Below are 20,513 nucleotides of genomic sequence, written 5' to 3'. Positions count from 1 at the left end.
AGGAGGAGGAGTGGGGGCTGTGATTGTCTAAAACTGGGTGGTCACAATTCCATTAGATGCAGATGGTCCAGACATCAATGACCAATCTAGGCAGAGTAATCACAGAGGGACAATTAGGTCTTACTTATGGTATTCTTGATCCAAACCACACCTGCTGGCCTTGCATCAGGTGCTTGGAATAATGGCAAGGCCAGCCAGAAAATCCAACAATTCAGTGCTTGTGGCATTTGGACTCGGAGAACTAACAAACTGCAGCTTTCTGGAGGCTAATTGCTTCGTAACCATAATCTCTCTCACACACAAATTCTTTAAGCCAGAATCTTCACTAAGGCACGACAGTCAGCAGCAAGCATGGCAATGCCTCGTAGTGGTCAGTTGCAATAGAAGCCTGGCAAAGGCACAAGTGCACATTGCCATCCTGCTTTTCTCTCTGGCCGTGGTGTGGTGAACGTTATTGATAGGAATGGGTAACTTTAAGCCAAAAACACAGCAAGTGTATCACTCACAGACGAATGGACTGAAAGGCCAAGAGGTGCACTCTTGTACTTTTTAATTCTACAAAAACTTGCATTTCTGGCAAAAGGGTGGAGAGGAAATAAGTACAATAACTATCACTAGAGAAGAAGTACTAGGGAAACTAATGGTGCCAAAGGCCGATAAATCATCTGCACCTGACGGGTTGCATCCTAGGGTATTAAAGGGGATAGCTGCAGAGATAGTGGATGCACTGGTAGTAATCTTGTAAGAATCCTTAGATTCGGGAAAAGTTCCAGAGGATTGGAAAACTGCCAATGTAACACTCTTATTCAAAAAGGGCGGGGGGGGGGGGGAGAGACAAAAAAAAGTAACTATAGGCCAGTTAGCTTAACATTGGTCAATGGGAAAATATCGGAGTCTATTATAAAAGGATGTAATAGCAGAGCATTTAGAAATGCATAATATAATCAAACAGAGTCAGCATGGTTTCACGAAGGGGAAATTATGCCTGACACATTTATTAGGATTCTTTGAGGAGGTAACAAGCAGGATTGATAAAGGGGAACCAGTAGATGTAATATATTTGGATTTCCAAAAGGCATTCGATAAGTTACCACACATAAAAATACTTAATAAGACAAGGGCCCATGGTGTTGGGTGTGGTATATTAGCATGGATAGTGGGCTGGCTAACTAATAGAAGACAGAGAGTTTGGATAAGAGGGGCACCTTCAAGATGGCAACTTGTAACAAGTGGAGTGCCACAGGGATCAGTGCTGGGGCCATAATTATTTACAATATATATTAATGACTTGGATGAGGGAAATGAATTTGCTATCATCAAGTTTGCGGATGACACAAAAATAGGTGGGAAGGCAAGTGGTGAGGATGACACAAAGAGTCTACAGAGGGATACTGACAGGTTAAGTGAGTGGGCAAAGACATGGCAGATGGAGTATAATGTGGGAAAATGTGAGGTTACACATTTTGACAGCGAGAATAGAGGAGTTGAATATTATTTAATTGTAAAAAAAAGACAGCAGAAAGCTGCAGCAGAGGGATTTGGGAGTCCTCGTGCAAGAATCCCAAAAAGCTAGCATACAGGTATTAGGTATTACGTAAGGCAGATGGAATGTTGGCCTTTATTTCAAAAGGAATGGAGTTTAAAAACAGGGAAATCTTGCTAAAACTATACAATGCACTAGCTAGACCACACCTAGAATAGTGTGAATAGTTTTGGTCCCCTTATCTAAGGAAAGATATACTGGCATTGGAGGCAGTCCAGAGAAGGTTCACTAGGTTCATCCTGGGGATGGAGGGATTTTCTTATGAGGAGAGGTCGAGTAGGTTGGGCCTGTACTCATTGGAGTTCAGGAGAATGAGAGGTGACTTCATTGAATCATATAAAAGATTCTTCGGGGGCTTGACAGGGTAGATGCTGAGAGGTTGTTTCCCCTTGTGGGAGAGTCTAGAAGCAGAGGGCACCCTCAGAGTAAGGGGGCACCCATTTTAAAACAGAGATGAGGAGGAATTTCTTCTCTCAGAGGGTAGTCAATCTGTGGAATTCTTTACTGCAGGGGGCTGTAGAGGCTAGGTCGTTGAGTATATTCAAGGCTGAGATAGACAAATTTTTAATCAGTAAGGGAATCAAAGGTTATGGGAAAAAGGCAGGAAAGTGGAGTTGAGGATTATTAGGTCAGCCATGATCCCTTACTGTCCTGGAGCTGAGATGACTGACCTCAAAAACCACAACCATCTTCCTTTGTGCTCGGTATGACTCCAACCAGTGGAGAGTTTTCCTCGATTCCAGTGACTCCAGTTTTGCTAGGGCTCCTTAATACCATGCTCAGTCAAATGTTTAGTGTCAAGGGCAGTCACTCTCACCTCACCTCAGGAGTTCAGCTCTTTTGTCCATGTTTGTACCAAGGCTGTAAAGAGGTCAGGAGCTGAGTGGCCCTGGCCCAAACTGGGCATCAGTGAGCAGGTCATTGCTAAGCAAGTGTCGCTTGATAGTAAAGTAATGAAAGGGGTCATCAACAGTGCTAACGATCAAGAGTAGACTGATGGGATGGTAATTGGCCAGGTTGGATTTGTCCTGCTTTTCGTGTCCAGGACGTTACTGCAGGAGTTCCTTAGGGTAGTGCCCTAGGCCCAACCATCTTCAGTTGCTTCACCAATGACTTTTATTCCATCATAAGGTCAGAAGTGGGGATGTTCTCTGATGATTACACAATGTTCAGCACATTCGCGACACCTCCGATACTAAAGCAGTCCATGTCCAAACATAGCAAGACCTGGAAAATATCCAGGCTTGGGCTGACAAGTGACAAGTAACATTGGGCAATTTTCCACACAGCCGGGTAGATGCCAGTGTTGTAGCTATACTGGAACAGCATGGCTAGGGGCGTGGCAAACTCTAGGGCACAAATCTTCAGTACTATTGCTGGAATATTGTCAAGGCCCATAGCTTTTGCACTATCCAGTTGGTTGATTCAACAGTCAAAGGGAACATGAGGTTAGATTTTCCGGTCTTGTCGTAGCAGCAGGCAAAAGAATGCAACAACAGGGGCAGGTGGTGGAAATTAAAATTTCATGTTGTGAACCTCACTACCTCACAAGACTCACTTAGTTGAATATAAATCCTGCAAATTGAATGCAGTGCAGAAACTGCAGATCAGGATCTGTGGAAAATCAAAAGCAGCACAATATTTTTTTTGAACAATTTTATTAGGAAAAAAGAGGGTGGTCAGGAGCAAGGTGGGCCCTTAAAAACATATAACAGTGATACTGTTAATGAAAATAAGGAAATGGCGGACTTGTTAAATAAATACTTTGAATCAGTACTTAGGCTGAGGAAGAGGTCAGCATACCGGACACGCCAAGGAAACTAATATTAAATGAGAGTTAGGAACTCACCAGAATTAATGTAAGCAAAACAACTGTAATGAAAACAAATAATGGCACTAAACGGTGACAAGCTCAGAACCAGAAGGATCGTTTCCATCCCTGGGTTTTAAAGGAAGTGAGTGAGAATATTGCTGTTATCCTAACTACAAATGTTCCAAAGTTCTCTTGATATAGCAATTGTCCCTTTAGTTTGGAAAATTATGCTTCCTTTTCCGCGATTTAAGAAAGGTAGAGAAGCAATTATAGACCAATTAACCTAAACATCTGTTGTTGGGAAATTACTAGATTTTATAAATTAAGAATAGAGTGACTGAATACCTTGAACTTTCAGCAGATCAGAGAGAGCTAGCATGGAGTTGTACATCATGCCTGATGAACTTGACTGAATTGAAGAAGTGACTAAAATGGATAGGAGAATGTTCATGATGTTATTTATATGGAATTTCATAAGCATTTGATAAAGTCCCTCATACGAGACTGTTAGCTCAAGCTGAAGATCATGGAATGAAGGCAGATTGACTTGGTTAGGAAATTGGCTGAGTGGAAGGAGACAAGGATGGGGATAATTATAGAAGGTACTCTAATTGACAGGATATGACTAGTAGTGCCCTCCAAGAACCTATGTTGGAGGACACTACCAGTTGACATTACTCAATCATCGACTATTTACTGATGATTTAGATGATGGGATAGAAAGCCACAAATCCAAATTTGCCAAGGGCACTGAGATAGGTGGCATTGTAAGAAATGAGTATGGAAGCCTAAAATTGTAGAGAGATTTTTTAAATTATTTTTATTCTTTTCAATAGGATGTGCGCACCGCTGGCTTGGCCAGCACTTTTATTGCCTATCCCTAATTGCCCTTGAGGTGGTGGTGGTGGGCCACCTTCTTGAACCTCTGCAGTTCATGTGATATAGGTACACCTACAGTGCTGTTTGGGAGGGTGTTCCAGGATTTTGACCCAAAAACAGTGAAGGAACGGTGATATATTTCCAAGTCAGGGTGGTGTGTGACTTGGAGGGAGACTTGCAGGTGGTCGTGTTTCTGTGCATCTGCTGCCCTTGTCCTTCTCGGTGGTAGAGTTCATAGGGTTTGATAGGTTCATGGGGAAAAACTGTGGCAAAAAGATTTCAATGTAAGCAAATAGAAGGTCATCCATTTTGGATCTAAAAAGTATAGAACTTTCTTAATGGTGAAGCGTTAGAAACGGTGGAAGTCCAAAGAGACTTGGAGATCCCGGGAAAAAGATCATTAACATTTCATGAGCAGATACAGGAAACAATTAAAAAGGCGATGGAATGCTGGCATTAAGTTTAGAGAACTAGAATACAAGGGCGTAGAAGTCATGCTGCCAAGTTTAGGACTACAAAGCTCTGGGGGGACACCTGAAGCACTTTGATTAGTTCTACGTACCTCACATCTTAGGAAGGGTATATTGGCCTTGGAGGGAGTGCAGTGTAGATGTACCAGATTGATACCTGGGCACAAAGGGCTAAATTACAAGTAGATATTACACAAACAAGGATCATATTCACAGAAATTTTGAAGGCTAAGGGGATTTTGGTCAAAGTTTTAAAGATGTCAAGGGGACCAGATAGTGTAGTAAGAGAGAAACTATTTCTGTTGGTTGGGGTGTCTAGGACAAGGGGTCATAGCCTAAGAATTAGAGCTAGATCTTTAAGAAGTGAAATTAAGAAAAATTTCTGTACACAAAGGAACTCTTCTGCAGGAGGTACAAATGACAGAGTCTCAAAGCAAAACAGTGTGGTAAAAAAGACCAACTCACAGGCACACAATCAAGATAGCGAGTGATTTGATCTGCAAAGTAGAAATGGCCAAATAGGGAATAAACAATGCTTATCCTGGGGTGATTTTGAATTTTAGCTGAAATAGTTTTCTATTAGCTGCAACTGGATTTGTCTCGTGAATACATCGCCAATGTAGCTCACAACTCAAATCTCAGGACTATGGTCCACAAAGTGAGAATGACTTTCCCCTTCAACTTACTGCATGGTGATTCTTTTGCTGGCAATACTACATAGCATGTAGCAGAACACTGTCAGTTTGGACATTTTACCAGGGCTGTGCAATAGAAGATTCCCAATTCAATCTACGCAGCAGAAATTTTTCTTCCAAATGTCAACAAAATGCTTTCTTTCCTGGTGGTAGTAGTGCTTTGTTATATTTGATTTCTTCCAGGATTAGCATCACGAGCCACAGCTCAAGAAGATTTCCCTAGTTTCTCAGGATCTATTGACCTGACCTATATATTCAGTTAAATAATGGTAACACTGTTGATCAGTGTAGAAAAGATGCATTGCATTGGCTTTCAGGTAACCTGGGATCCACCTGTAGGATATGGTGCCAATATGTACAGTTTGTATGCTGACTGAAGGGAATCTCTTCACTTTCGTTGCAACATTGGTGAAAGGAGTCCATTTGGCCACCAGTTCCACCATTGATGACTTGCACAACCCAATAACTGATACCTTCTCCTGCTGCTGGCCACCATCAGTTGGAAAAGTGATCTTGTACTGATTACATGCATGGCTTGTGCACACCATTGCAAAAAACTTAGAAACCACATTAGTAAGAGGTAGCTCACAACAAAACACAGCCAAATGAAATATTTATACTGATTAGCAAGATTATTCTCAATGTCAACATGGAGACAATTAATCTTCCACGCTTCAGAATAGTTCAGATTGACATTTTTGTTATCTTGTCTATAAGTCCCACCTCTTGACCCCTAGACCTATTCCCAATAAACTGCTGACATCCCAACTTCCCCTCCTGGTCCCCATGTTAGCCAATGTTGTTAACGCTTCTGTCTCTTCAGATGCCGTCCTTCTCTCCTTTACATCTGCTATCATGCCCCCCTCAAAATAAATCCTTGAATTCACTGTTCTTGCAAAATAACTCCCCATCTCCCTTTCCCCTCTAATATCCTTGAATGTATTGTGGCCTCCCCAAGTTTGTCCCCGTTTTTCCTTGAACTCCATGTTTGAATCCCTCTGATTAGGATTCTGCCCTTGCTACAGTACCAAAACCGCTCTCACCAAAGTCACAGATGATATCTAATGTGATTCTGACAAAGAAAAGTGATCTCTCCTTGTCCATCTTGACCTGTCTGCAGCCTTTGACATAGCTGACTACACTATCCTCCTCCAATATCTCTCTATTGTCAGCCAACAGGTTGTGACTGCTCATCTGGTTCCATTCTTTTCTATCTGATTGTAGCAAGTATCACTTCTCTTCCTCTTCTCAGTTACCTCTGGTGTCTTCCAAGGATCTATCCCTGGCCCCCTTTTTCTCGTATACATGCTGCCCCTTGGTGACATCATCTGAAAGCACAGAGTTGGTTTTCAAATATATGCTGATGGCATCCAGCCATACCTCAACATCACCCCACTCGACTCCATGATTGCTAAATTATCAGACTGCTTATCCGACATGCAGTACTGGATGTGCCGAAACTTCCTCCAATTAAATATTGGGAAGACTGAAGCCATGGTTTTCAGGGCCACATTCCAAACTCCATTCAAGAGCCACTGACTCCATCCCGTTCCCCGTTTTAAGTCTGTTCACATTTGATCCCGAGGTGAGCTTCCAACCATGTATTCACACCTGTGTAACATTGCAGGATTTCGCTTGCCTCAGCTCACCAACTGTTGAAACTCTGGTTCATGCATTTGTTACTCTAGACTTGACTGTTCCAACACACTCCTGGCTGGACTCCACAATCTATACCTTCCATAACCTTGAGATAGTCCAAAACTCTGCTCCAAATGTCTTAACTCGAGCTAAGTCCTGTTCACCCATTTCCCGTGTCCTTGCTGAAATACACTACTTGCAGTCTTGATTTTAAAAATTCTCATCTTTGTTTCAAATCCCTCCATGGACTTGCCCCTCCCCATCTCTGTAATTTCCTGCAGTCCCACAACCCTCCAAAACATCTGTGATCACCTAATTCTCCCTTGAGAATCCCCAATTTCAATTCTCCCTCATGGGTGGCTGCACCTTCAGTTGACTAGACCCTAAGGTCCAGAATTCCTTTTCTAAACCTCTCTGCCTCCTCACCTGTCTTTCCTCCATTAAGAGATTCTTTAAATCTACTTCTTTAACCAAGCTTTCGGACCTAATATCTCATGTGGCTCAGTGTCACATTTAGTTTTATAACGTTCCTGTGAAGTGCCTCTGGACGTTTTATTATGGTAAAGGCACTTATATTATGGAAGCTGTTTTTGTTGCTTCAGTTTGCTATGGTGCCAATAGTATCATTTCCTGTCCGCATGCCACAGTTCTGGCTTGTACAGGAAGATTCTGGATGGTAACATTTGAAGGTAGCTGCAACAAGTGACATTGTAATACAGGTTAACCCATCTAAAATTTACACTCAATTTAGCCTAGATTTCAGTTTAATTGGCCACATCAGCTGGAAAGTCAGCAAGCAGCTTGCAGAGTGATCTCACCAGTATGTGCCTGCTCCCTGTGACGTGAGTTCCATCCCATCTACTGAATTGTAGCTATCATCATCCATGATTTTAGATAACCCGAAGTCTGTGATTTTTATTTCTCCACATGCTGTTCCGTTCACCAGGAGAATGTTACCTGTGAAAACATTAAAAAAAATTAATCAAGAAATGCTTTGCAGCCAGCAAAGAAACTAATGACCACAACATCAACAGTCACTGCCAACTCTCACAACTGCAAAGCAGTTTCCAAATCCACAGAAGTCTTTGTTTATTGCACATTCAGTACAACTGGCTGAAAAGGTGGATATGATACTTGTTCGGGCAGCGTAATATAGAGAACTCAAGCTGCTCTCTCATTTGCACATCACACAAATTAATTCCTTTGAGGCTTCAAAAGAACTTTAGAAAAAACTAAAGGAAGAATCTAAGATAACTTCAAACCTACCTGAAAAAATGGCAAAGGAATTAAACTAGGGACAATCCTTGACATCTTTTTGAAAAGCTTCCTGCTTAATTTAGAGATGCTTAAATTAGAAACAGGCTCGTAGCTGTTCAAGTTGTCCAAGATCACTAAAAGAAATAGGAGCAGGAATTGGCCATTCAGCCTTGAATATATTCAATGACCCAACCTCCACTACCCTCTGTGGAAGAGAATTCCAAAGACTAATGACCCTCAGAGAGAAGAAATTCTAACTAGTGCCTTGTATAATTTTAGCAAGACTTCCCTATTTTTATACTCCATTCCCTTTGAAATAAAGGCCAACATTCCATTTGCCTTACCTATTACTTGCTGAAATTGTATGTTAGCTTTTTGGGATTCATGCACGAGGGCTCCCAAATCCCTCTGTGCTGTAACTTTCTGCAGTCTTTCTCCATTTAAATAATATTCAACTCCTCTATTCTTCCTGTCAAAATGCATACCCTCACATTTTCCCACATTATATTCCACCTGCCACATTTTTGCCCACTCACTTAACCTGCCTATATCCCTCTATAGATTCTATGTGTCATCCTCACCACTTGCCTTCCCATTTATTTTTGTGTCATCTGCAAACTGGCAGTAGTACATTCATTCCCCTCATCCAAGTCATTATATATTGTAAATAATTGTGGCCCCAGCACTGATCCCTGTGGCACTCCACTAGTTACAGGTTGCCATCCTGAAAATGCTCCTCTTATCCCAACTGTCTTCTATTAGTTAGCCAATTCTCTATCCATGCTCATATACTATCCCCAACACCATGGGCTCTTGCCTTATATGTGGTACCTTATCAAATGTCTTTTGGAAATCCAAATATCTATTGGATTCCCTTTTATCTATCCTGCCTGTTACCTCCTCAAAGAATTCTGATAAATTTGTCAGGCATGATTTCCCCTTCACGAAGCAATGCTGACTCTGCTTGATTAGATTATGCATTTCTAAATGGTCTGCTATTACATCCTTTATATTAAACTCCAACATTTTCCCAATGACCATGTTAAGCTAACTGGCCTATTGTTACCTGTTTTTTGTCTCCCTTTTCGAATAAGGGCGTTATAATGGCAGTTTTCCAGTCCTCTGGGACTTTTCCAAAATCTAAGGATTCTTAGAAGGTTGCTACCAGTGCATCCACTCTCTCTGCAGCCATTCCCTTTAATATCCTAGGATGCAACCCATCAGGTCCAGGTGACTTATTGGCCTTTAGCCCCGTTAGTTTCCCTAGTACTTTTTCTCTAGTGATAGTTACTGTATTTATTTCCTCCCCGTCTTTTGCCCTTGATTATTTAGTACTTTTTGAATGCTATTAGTGTCTTCTATCATGAAGACTGTTGCAAAATATTTATTCAACTCCTCTGCCATTTCCTGGTTCCCCATTATTATTTCCCCGGCCTCATTCTCTAACGGGCCTATGTTCACTTCAGCCTCTCTTCCTTTTTATATATTTAAAGAAGTTCTTACTGTCAGTTTTTATATTACTTGCTAGTTACCTTCGAAGTTTATTTTCCCCCTCTATTTTTTAGGTCATCTTTTGTTAGTTTTTAAAAATTTCCCAACCCTCTAGCTTACCACTAATCTTTGCCCCATGTATGTTTTTTCTTTCAATTTGATACTATCCTTAACTTCCTTGGTTAACCATGGTTGGTTTATCCCCTTCCTGGGATCCTTCTTTCTCACTGGGATATATCTTTGTTGCGAATCATGAACTATTTTTTTTTGCCATTGTTCATCAACCGTCTTTTCTGCTAAACTCCTTTCCCAGTCCACTCCAGCCAACTCTGCCCTCATTCCATTGTAATTACCCTGATTTAAGTTTAGCACAGTTGTTTCCGACCCAAATTTCTCACTCTCAAACTGAATGCTAAATTCGACCATGTTATGGTCACCTTTTCCTTTGAGATCTTTTACTCTGAGATAATTTATTAAACCTGCCTCATTTCACATTACCAGCTGCCATAAAAGCCCATCTGATTCACTAATGCCCTTTAGGGAAGAGGTTCTGACATCCTTACCCGGTCCGGCCTACATGTGACTTCAGATCCACTCTGAGATGGTTTGCAAGAGATTAACTGCCCTCTGAGATGGCTTGCAAGCCACTCAGTTTGTATCAAATCACTACAAAGTCAATAAGGAATGAAACCAGACGGACTACCCATCATCGACCTAGGCACTGGAAATGGCAACAACAAACTCCACCTGTCAAAGTGCAAAAGGGGCTTGTACCAAAATTGGGAGGAGGTATCTCACAGACTAGTCAGCCTGACATAGTCATAGTCATGGAATCATACCTGCAGATAATGTACCAGACACCACCATCATGGGGTATGTCGTTCCCCACAGACAGGACAAACACAGTAGAGGTGGCGGCAAAGTAACATACAGTCGGGAGGGAGGTGCGCTGGGAATCCTCAACAGCGACTCCAGGCCCCATGAAGTCTCATGTCATCAGGTCAAACATGGACAAGGAAACCTCCTGCTGATTACCACATACCAACCCCCCTCAGCAGGTGAATCAGTGCTCCTCCAAGTTGAACACCACTTGGAGGAAGCACTGAGGGTGGCAAGGGCGCAGAATGGAGGACTTCAGTATCCATGTCTAGGAGTGCCTCGGTAGAACCGCTATAGGCCAAGATGGCTGAGTCCTAAGGAACAGGACCTGCCTGCTGCAGATGCATCTGTCCATAACAGTATGGTTAGGAGTGACCGTCCCCACAAGCACTGTGTGGTGAAGTCCCATCTTCACATTAAGGATAACCTCCATCGTATTGTGTGGCACTACCATCGTGCAAAATAGGACAGATTTCAAACAGATCTAGTAATTCAAGACTGGGCATCCATTAGGCACTGTGGACCATCAGCAGCAGCAGCAGAATTGCACTCAAACACAATCTGTAACCTCATGGCCCGGCATATCCCCAACTCTACCATTACCACCAAGCCAGGGAATCAACCCTGGTTCCATCAAGAGTGCAGGAAGGCATGCACCAGGCATACCTAACATCAAGGTGTCAACCTGGCGAAGCAACAACACAGGACCACTCGAGTGCCAAACAGCACAAGCAGCAAGTGATAGACAGAGCTAAACAGTTCCACAACCAACAGATCAGATCTAAGCTCCACAGTCCTGCCACATTCAGTCGTGGATAGTGGTGGACAATTAAACAACTCAGAGGTGGCAGTTCCACAAATATCCCCATCCTCAATAATAGGGGAGCCCAGCACATCAGTACAAAAGATAAGGCTGAAACATTTGCAACAATCTTCAGCCAAAAGTGCCAAGTGGCTGGCCCATCCCGTCCTCCTCCAGAGGTCCCAAGCATCACAGGTGCCCGTCTTCAGCCAATTCAGTTCACTCCACGTGACAACAAGAAATGGATACTATGAAGGCTATGGGCCCTGACAACATTCCGGCAATACTACTGGAGACTTATGCTCCAGAACTTGCCACGCCACTAGTCACGCTGTTCTAGTACAGCTACAACACTGGCATCTACCTGGCAATGTGGAAAATTGCCCAGGTGTGTCCTGCACAAAAAAAGCAAGACAAATCCTGGCCAATTACCATCCCACCAGTCTACTCTCCATCATCAGTAAAGTGATGGAAGGGGCCATCAACTGTGCTATCTAGCAGCACTTGCTCAGCAATAACCTGCTCACTGAGGCTTAGTTTGGGTTCCATCAGGGCCACTCAGTTCCTGAGCTCAATACAGCCTTGGTTCAAACAAGAGCTGAACTCCAGAGGTGAGGTGAGAGTGACTGCCCTTGACATCAAGGCAGCATTGACCAAGTGTGGTATCAAAAAGCCCGAGCAAAACTGGACTCAATGGGAATCAGAGGAAAAAACTCTTCACTGCATGGAGTCATACCTAGCACAAAGGAAGATGGTTGTGGTTGTTGGAGGTCAATCATCTCGGTTCCAGGACATCACTGCAGGAGTTCCTCAGGGTAGTGTCCTGCTGCTTCATCAATGACCTTTATTCCATCATAAGGTCAGAAGTGTTGCTGTTCACTAATGATTGCACAATGTTCCGCAACATTCATGATTCCTCAGATACTGAAGTAGCCCATGACCAAATGCAGCAAGACCAGGACAATATCCAGGCTTGGGCTGATAAATGGCAAGTAACATTCTCACCACACAAGTGCCAGGCAATGACCATCTCCAACAAGGGAGAATCTAACCATTGGCCCTTGACATTCGGTACCATCAATGAATCCTCCAGTATCAATATCCTGGGGGCCACCACTGACCAGAAACTGAACTGGACTAGCCATTTAAATACTGTGGCTACAAGAGCTGGTCAGGAGCTCGGAATCTTGTGGCAAATAACTCACCCCCTGACTCCCCGAAGCCTGTCCACCATCTACATAGCCCAGGTCAGGAGTGTGATAGAATACTCTCCACTTGCCAAGATGAGTGCAGCTCCAACAACAGGCAAGAAGCTTGACACCATGCAGGACACTCCATCCACAAACATTCACTCCCTCCACCACCAAAGCACAGTAGCAGCAGCATGTGCCATTTACAATATGCACTGCAGGAACTCATCAATACTCCTTAGATAGCACCTTCCAAACCCATAACCGCTACCATTAGAAGGACAATGGCAGCAGACACATGGTAACACCACCACCTAGAAGTTCCCCTCCAAGCCACTCACCACCTAACTTGGAAATATATCGCAATTCCTTCACTGTCACTGGGTCAAAATCCTGGAACTCCCTTCCTTAACAGCACTGTTCTTAAACCACATGGGCTGCAGCAAATCAAGGAGGCAGCTGACCGCCACCTTCTCAAGGACAATTAGAGATGGACAATAAATGCTGGCCTAGCCAGTGACATCAACATCCCATGAACGAATGAGAACAAATGTTTCAATAAGATCATCTCTGATTCTTCTAAACTCCAATGAGTATAGGCCCAATCTGTTCAACCTTTCTTCTTACTGCAAAACCTTTATCCTGGGAATCAAACTAGTGAACCTTCTCTGAATTTCTCTCAATGGAAGATTATCCCTCCTTCAATAAGGCGGCCAAGGCTTGAAACAGTACTCTAGATTCAGAATCACCATCACCCTATACAGTTATAGCAAGGCTTCCCTACTTTTATACTTCATCTCCTTACAATAATGGGCAACATTCCTACTTACTTGCTGGAACTGCATTTCATTTTTGTGATTATATTCAAGGAAGCTCAGATCCCTCTGTATTGCAGCATTCTGCTGTCTGTCTCTTAATGTACCATTACTTAAATAATATTTTGTTTTTCTATTCTTCCTGCCAAAGTGGACAACCACGTTTTCTCTCATTATACACCATCTGCCAAATTTTTGTCCACTCGCTTAATATCTCCTTAAATGTGTGCCACTGTTTCTTACCATTTTATCTTTTAACCTATTTTTCCATTCCATTTTAGCCAACTCTGTCTTCATAAATTTAAAAAAGGCAATTACAAGGGTAGCACGGTAGTTTCAGACCCAAATTTCTGATCCTCAAACTGAGTGTGAAATTCCATCATGTTATGATCACTCTTACCTAGATCAGCTGATCAAGGACAAAAGTTTTCTAAAATTTAAATACCTAAACATGTGCATTTGTAATAACATTCCTATTTTAATCTTTCCTACTTGAATATAGATGTTCAAATCATGGGGTTTGGTCAGAGTAGAGAGGGAGAAGCTGTTCCCATTGGTGGATTGTTAAGAGACAGAGGATACTGAATTGAGGAGAATGGCGAAAGAACCAAAGGTGACATGAGAAAAATTTGCTTTTTAATGAGTGGTTAGAATCTGGAATGTACTGCCAGAGAGTGGGGCAGGTTGAGGATACAACTGGAACTTTCGAAAGGTTATTGGATAATTATCTGAAGATAAAGAGTTTGCAGGGTTACAGGAAAAGGGAAGGGGAATGGGACTAGCCAAGTTGCTCTTGCAGAGAGCTGGCACAGATGCCAAGAGCCGAATGCCTTCCTTCTATGCTGTAACCATTCTATGATCCTATAATGCTTTCCACTGAGATTATCTTGATTAATGTTATAGAATAGCAGCCCTTGAATTTTAAAGCAACAGAGAAATTCATTGTTCATGAATTACCTTAAGGCAGACAACGCTGTTTGCTTGACTACAAATTCATGATCAGGCTCTATTGCGTACATTGCAGAAGGTAGGTAAGGGGAATTGGTGGCATTACCATTTAACTTATCAAATCTAGGTAAGTCAAAGTAATGAAATAAAATCAATCTAAATTAGGTTAGTTAGTCTGTATCAAATTAATTCAGCATGTTTTTATCCCCATGAGTTACATTTGAATCCAACTTTTGAGCATAACTCAAACACATTTCCTGCACATCTTTCCAAAATCACCCTCACCACACAAAGCACCAGCAGAAAACTGCTCATAACTGTCCATTATAAATGGGTTTTGATAATCTGGTATTTGTCAAAAATTGAATAGAAGCATTTAGCATAGAAGGAGGTCAATCAGCCCATCATGGCTGAGCTTTGAAAGAACCAACCAATAGCTTCCACTCCCCCATTCTTTCCCCATAGCTCCCCCACCGGCCCAAAAACATTATACTGGACTAGAACTGTTCCAGCTGAAAAGAACTTTGACCTCCATCGAACCATTATATTCAATGTGAAATGGCACATTATCAGGTATAAAGTGTAGGTAAAATACAATACAGTCTAGCATTTGACAAGAACATTTCTTCTTTTGAATCTAACATGTGAGTGGGGGGGGGGGGGGGGGGTAAAGAAATGGAAATGAGAAATGAATTATAGAAAACAGTGTTCTGTGCAGAAATTAGATTGTGTAATTTTCAACATTGATTTCAATAAGGAACTTAACAGAAATGATTGTTGCATTGAGTGAATGGACTCTGTCAGGAATCTTTTACAGACATAGAATTTGTTTGAGATATAACTGGTGCAATAATCTCAGTTTGGCAATTTGTTCCCAGTTTCAATGTATTTAGACCAAACACAGTCCATGTAGGAACAGGCTGTTCCTAATTAAGGTGCACTTTTAACAGGACTATTAACAGGACAGGCCATCAGCAGAAATACATACCTGGCTTAAGGTCATAGTGGATGATGGGGGGCTTGATCTCATTCAGATATTTCAAAGCATTGACCACCTGCATGATGATGGAACGCCCTTCCTTTTCTGACATTAACTTGTGCTGTTTCAGGTAGAAATCCAGGTCATTGCCTTCACAGTACTCTAACACAGTACAAAACCTGAGGAGCAAGATAAAGACATTACTTCATCATATGTTTTTGTTTTTTTCTGTCCTCCATCCACTGCTAAGCATTTTTTATAAGCATTGATATTTTCACTTGAAATCAGATGGGAGTCACTTTATAAAGATAACAGAGTGCACTGTTTGGCAATGGGAAGCCACTACTGAATTTTCTATGGTCTTGTCATATATGAAACTGATCTTGCTAAACTGAAAAGCACATCTAATTCCTTGCTCAGTTTCCTCTCAGGCCAGTGAGGGTTTATTACATGACAAAGCCATAGTCTGTGTCCCAATATAGAACCAATAAAACCCATCAAGATTCTGGATAATGCCCAACTCAAAAACTGGAGCAAAATGTCTCATCGCCTAAATTGCTAGGCAGTTTTCTTTCTCCTCCTGTATACTTTGTTGCTCAGCTGAAAGAGGGCAATTCGCTATTTGATGAACTTTGGCATCTCTTTCAAAGTGGGGGGAGGGTGGGTGAACTTTAAAAGCAAATCGGGATTAAGAAGCCGTGACTCTCAAGGCTGGAAGTTCCGCTGATAGAGCTATTACCAAGTTGTTTCAAACAAATTCTGCTGTACAGATAATGGGTGCTATCAAGCAAAAATAAGTTCAATTAAATAAGAGTTTTGCACTCAGCTTGCAAATAACCTGGTGGTTTCATAAACCCTCATGTCCAGGGTACACTACCTGATAAAATCTCTGTGCTTCTAAAATGCAACTATCCATGTACTTTTTGCTAATCCCTTCAACCAAGGGATGTTTAGCCACAACTAGTTCAGATTACTGCAGACAGAAAGATGACAATCTGTGCTTCAACAACTGATAAAGTAATCCAAATGATAAAGGTTTAACAGCTGTTTAAGCAATGGTGCCAGCACAATATTTTCCATGTGCTATGCCTAGGGTCACAATATTTGCCTGTGCAATATAAAGAATGTTAAACATTATATAGCTCCTGAAAAATAATGTGAGGGGAGATGGTGGCATAGTGGTAATGTCACTGGACTAGTAATCCAGAATCCCAGGCTAATGCTTTAGAGACATGGGTGCAATTTAAGTTCAATTAATAAATCTGGAATTGAAAGCTAGTCTCAGTAATGATGACCATGAGAGCTATCATCGATTGTCGTAAAAACCCATCTGGTTCACATTACCTTTAGGGAAGGAAATCTGCCATTCTTATCTGGTCTGGCCTACATGTGACACTAGGCCCAATGTGTTTGACTCTTAACTGCCCTCTGAAATAGCCTAAGAAGCCACTCAAGTCCAAGGGAAATTAGGGATGGGCAACAAATGCTGGCCTTGCCTGTCACACCCTCATCCCATGAAAAAATGAATTTTAAAAAGTATTGAACAGCAGCGTGCAACTATAACAAATGGCAAAACGGAGTGCAAGGCATACTTTTGCCAAATGAATTCCCTTACACTTCTGAACAAGTAACACACACATTTTCCTCTGATTTCCTAGCAGGAAGCTTCCTTTATTGACCGGTTAAAAAGCCACCAAATTTGCTAGTCCAATGTTCATTGTCAAGCTAAGACTTGGTTAAGAGGACTTTACCCATTTGTTGAATCCACATGACAGCTAAAACCCCAGTTACTATCACACCATTAAGACAGCATCTGATTAAATATAAACACCAAGGCCCACTAAAGGGATAGAACTGTCTTGGCAGGTGTACTTTTGTTCAAAATCTTTTTAAAGGGGAAAGTGGTGTTTCCACTATAAATTTCTTTGATGTTGCTTGTATTTCCGACAGGCACACTTAAGGAGAGCCTCCCCACTTGTAGCCTGTCAGGATCAGGTGGCCGAGTAGTTCCTAGGCTTGAGTGAAGCCATTGCCTCTCAACATTTAATATGAAGTCATTTCTGGTAATGGAAATTCTGGATGAGTGACTGAACAAAAAGCACTGCTGTAACCCTTTCAATACACAACTGGCAAGAAACATTGCTCAGACAAGTGACTAAACCCAGAGGTACATAAGACAACATTAACTGATTGCCACCCACTGAGGCTCAACAGCAACCTAGGGAAACTTTATATGTATAGTAAGAACACACTGTAGCTTAATGAAAAAAATACTTACGAATCTGTATCTAATGAGAAATAGTCATAGAGTCTGACTATCCTGGGGTGATCCAGTTCCTTGTGAATTCTATACTCTCTGCAGGCATGTCTGTAAACAAACCATCAACATCATGAAGCAATATGCACCCAGCCTAGACCATTGGTTAAAAAAATGTTACACAAACCAGATACATGGCAAATTAACCTTTTCAGGATTTGACAAAGCAATTTTTGCAGGAAAAAAAAATTCTATGGTTTCACTCATCCATTAAAATATTAGACTTGATTGCAAATACAACCCAAAATGCAACAATTAAATATATACGAAGAAATCTAGATGCAGGAATGGAATAACAAATAAATCAATAACATGTATAGTTTAACATCGTTCATATGTCATGCACTGAAATAGCTGATTTCTCTCATTGATGGTATAAATAAAAAACATTGAAAATAAATAATTTAAATTTCTTCTTAAGCAAACTGCACAAGAACCCAATAAGTCTGGCAAACAATAATAAGATAAACCATTTAAAGAATGAACTAACATACATCTGCTCAGCATTTTCTCATTATCCCACCCCAATGCGCTAAGCATCACCACTGAACTTAAGAAATAGGAGCAGCAGTAAGCTATTTTGCCAGAGCAAACTCAAAGGGCCTTCAGTGATATCCTGGTTTATCTTCTACATCAGCTACACCTGCCAGTACTATCTGCCTAGCCCTCTAGTCCCTCAGGACCTAAAAATCTGTTGATCTTTGACTTGAAAATACTCAAAACTGAACATTCATAGCTCTTTGCTGTAGAGAATTCCAAAGATTCACAACCTTTGAACGAAGAAATGTCTCATCTCAGTTCCAAGCAGCCGACTCCTTATTCTAAGACTGTGACTCCTAGTTCTAGATTCCCCAGCCAGGGGAATCATTCTTCTAGCATCTACCCTGTCAATTCCTTAAGGATTTTGTATGTTTCAATGAAATCACCTCTCATTCTTCTAAACTCCAGAGAATACAGGTCTAATGCACTCAATCTCTCCTCATAGGGCAATCCTCTCATCCTAGGAATCAGTCTGGTAAACCTTTGTTGTGCTCCCTCTAGGTAAGGAGGCCAAAATGTATACTGTACTCAAGGTGTGGTCTCATCAAGACCCTTATTAACTGCAGTAAGCATTAATTTTATGTAATAACCTCATGCGTACCACCTTATTGAAAGCATTTTGAAAACAAATACGTACACTGCATCCAGTAGTTCCCTCTATCTATCAAAGAGCTGCACTGTTTAAAAAAAAATCTAGCAGATTTGTTAAACATGATTTCCCTTTCATGAATCAATGTTGGCTCTGTCCAATCATTGTATGATTCATTTATCTCAACAATCTCCCCTGGAACATGTGAACAACCCTCATTAGAATATGGAGTGGGTATGGCCGACGTGGCCACCTGATTTACAAGAGACATTTCAAAACCTCGCCTGGCTGCAACTGCGGAAACCCTGACCAAACCATGGAGCACATAATAACATCTTGTCCCCAACTCGAGTTTGAGGGCAACATCCTGGAGTTATAAAAACTGAAAATGCTGGAAAAACTCAGCAGGTCTAACAGCACCTGTGGAGAGAAAGACAGAGTTAAGGTTTCGAGTCCGTATGACTCTTCTTCAGAGCTAAGGAGACTTAAAAATGTGATGAAATTTATACTGTTTAAGGGGGTTGGAAAAGGTGAAGCTGGATAGAAGGCCAGCGATAGGTGGAAGCAAAGGAGAGATTGACAAAAATGTCATGAACAAAAGGACAAAGGGGTGTTAATGATAGTGATACTGGCTAAAGGAGATGCTGATGGTGGCATTAAGGTAAGAAAGCAGAATGTGATAATAGTAGGACAAAGGTAAGCACTCTGGAAAGAACAACATGAACAAGTGACAGATGGTCATAGTGGGGGTGGGACAAAAGATCGAAAATAGGATAAAACAATAATGACAAGAATACAAACAAAAATAAATAAAAATTTTAAAAATGCATAAAAATAAAAATGAATATTGAAAAAGGGGATATAAAAGGGTGAGGGTGGAGGAGAGAGTTCATGGTCTGAAGTTTTTGAGCTCAACGTTAAGTCCGGAAGGCTGTAAAGTGGCTAATCAGAAGATGAGGTGCTGTTCCTCCAGTTTGTGCTGGGCTTCACTGGGGTCATTGCAGCAGGCCAAGGATAGGCATGTGGGCATGACAGCAGGATAGTGTGTTGAAATGGCAAGAGCCAGGAAGGTCTGGGTCCAAATAAAAAGGTGTGGCTATGGGTACCCGCATGGGCCCCAGTTATGCAAGTCTCTTTATGGGGTATGTGGAACATTCCTTGTTCCAGTCCTACTCAGGCCCCCTCCCACAACTCTTTCTCCAGTACATTGATGACTGTTTCAGTGCCGCTTCATGTTCTGATCCGGTTCTGGAAAAATTTATCAATTTTGCTTCCAATTTCCACCCCTCCATCACCTTCACAAGGTCTATCTATAACGCTTCCCTTCCTTGACCTCTGTCTCAATTTCTGGTGATAGATTGTCCACCAATACCCATTACAAGCTCACCAACCCCCACAGCTACCTCGACTACACCTCCTCACACCCTGCTTCCTGTAAGGACTTCATCCCACTCTCACAGTTCCTTCGTCTCCGTTGCATCTGTTCTGATGATGCCCCTTTCCAAAACTGCGCTTCTGACATGTCTTCCTTCTTCTTAACCGAGGTTGCCCACCTACTGTGGTTGACAGGGCCCTCAACCGTGTTCGACCCATCTCCCGCGCCTCTGCCCTCACACCTTCCTCTCCCTCCCAGAACCATGATAGGGTCCTCCTTGTCCTCAGTTTTCA

General features: G+C 41.8%; 1 protein-coding gene across 5 annotated transcripts in view; it reads right to left on the bottom strand.

Moving 5' to 3' along the window:
* tlk2 (tousled-like kinase 2) overlaps positions 1 to 20,513 on the bottom strand; it is a 153,131-nt gene that overhangs the window by 20,892 nt on the left and 111,726 nt on the right. For all 5 annotated transcript variants that reach the window (XM_041173335.1, XM_041173337.1, XM_041173338.1 and 2 more), the window contains 3 exons: positions 17,678 to 17,767; positions 15,409 to 15,578; positions 7,857 to 7,995 (listed from right to left, as the gene is read on the bottom strand). In XM_041173335.1, coding sequence (XP_041029269.1) covers positions 7,857 to 7,995; positions 15,409 to 15,578; positions 17,678 to 17,767 — 399 coding nt within the window. The remainder of the gene's footprint in view (positions 1 to 7,856; positions 7,996 to 15,408; positions 15,579 to 17,677; positions 17,768 to 20,513) is intronic.

This window comes from Carcharodon carcharias, chromosome 23, assembly GCF_017639515.1.
Source record: "Carcharodon carcharias isolate sCarCar2 chromosome 23, sCarCar2.pri, whole genome shotgun sequence".
NCBI lineage: Eukaryota > Metazoa > Chordata > Chondrichthyes > Lamniformes > Lamnidae > Carcharodon > Carcharodon carcharias.
This window is presented reverse-complemented; position numbering and strand designations above follow the sequence as displayed.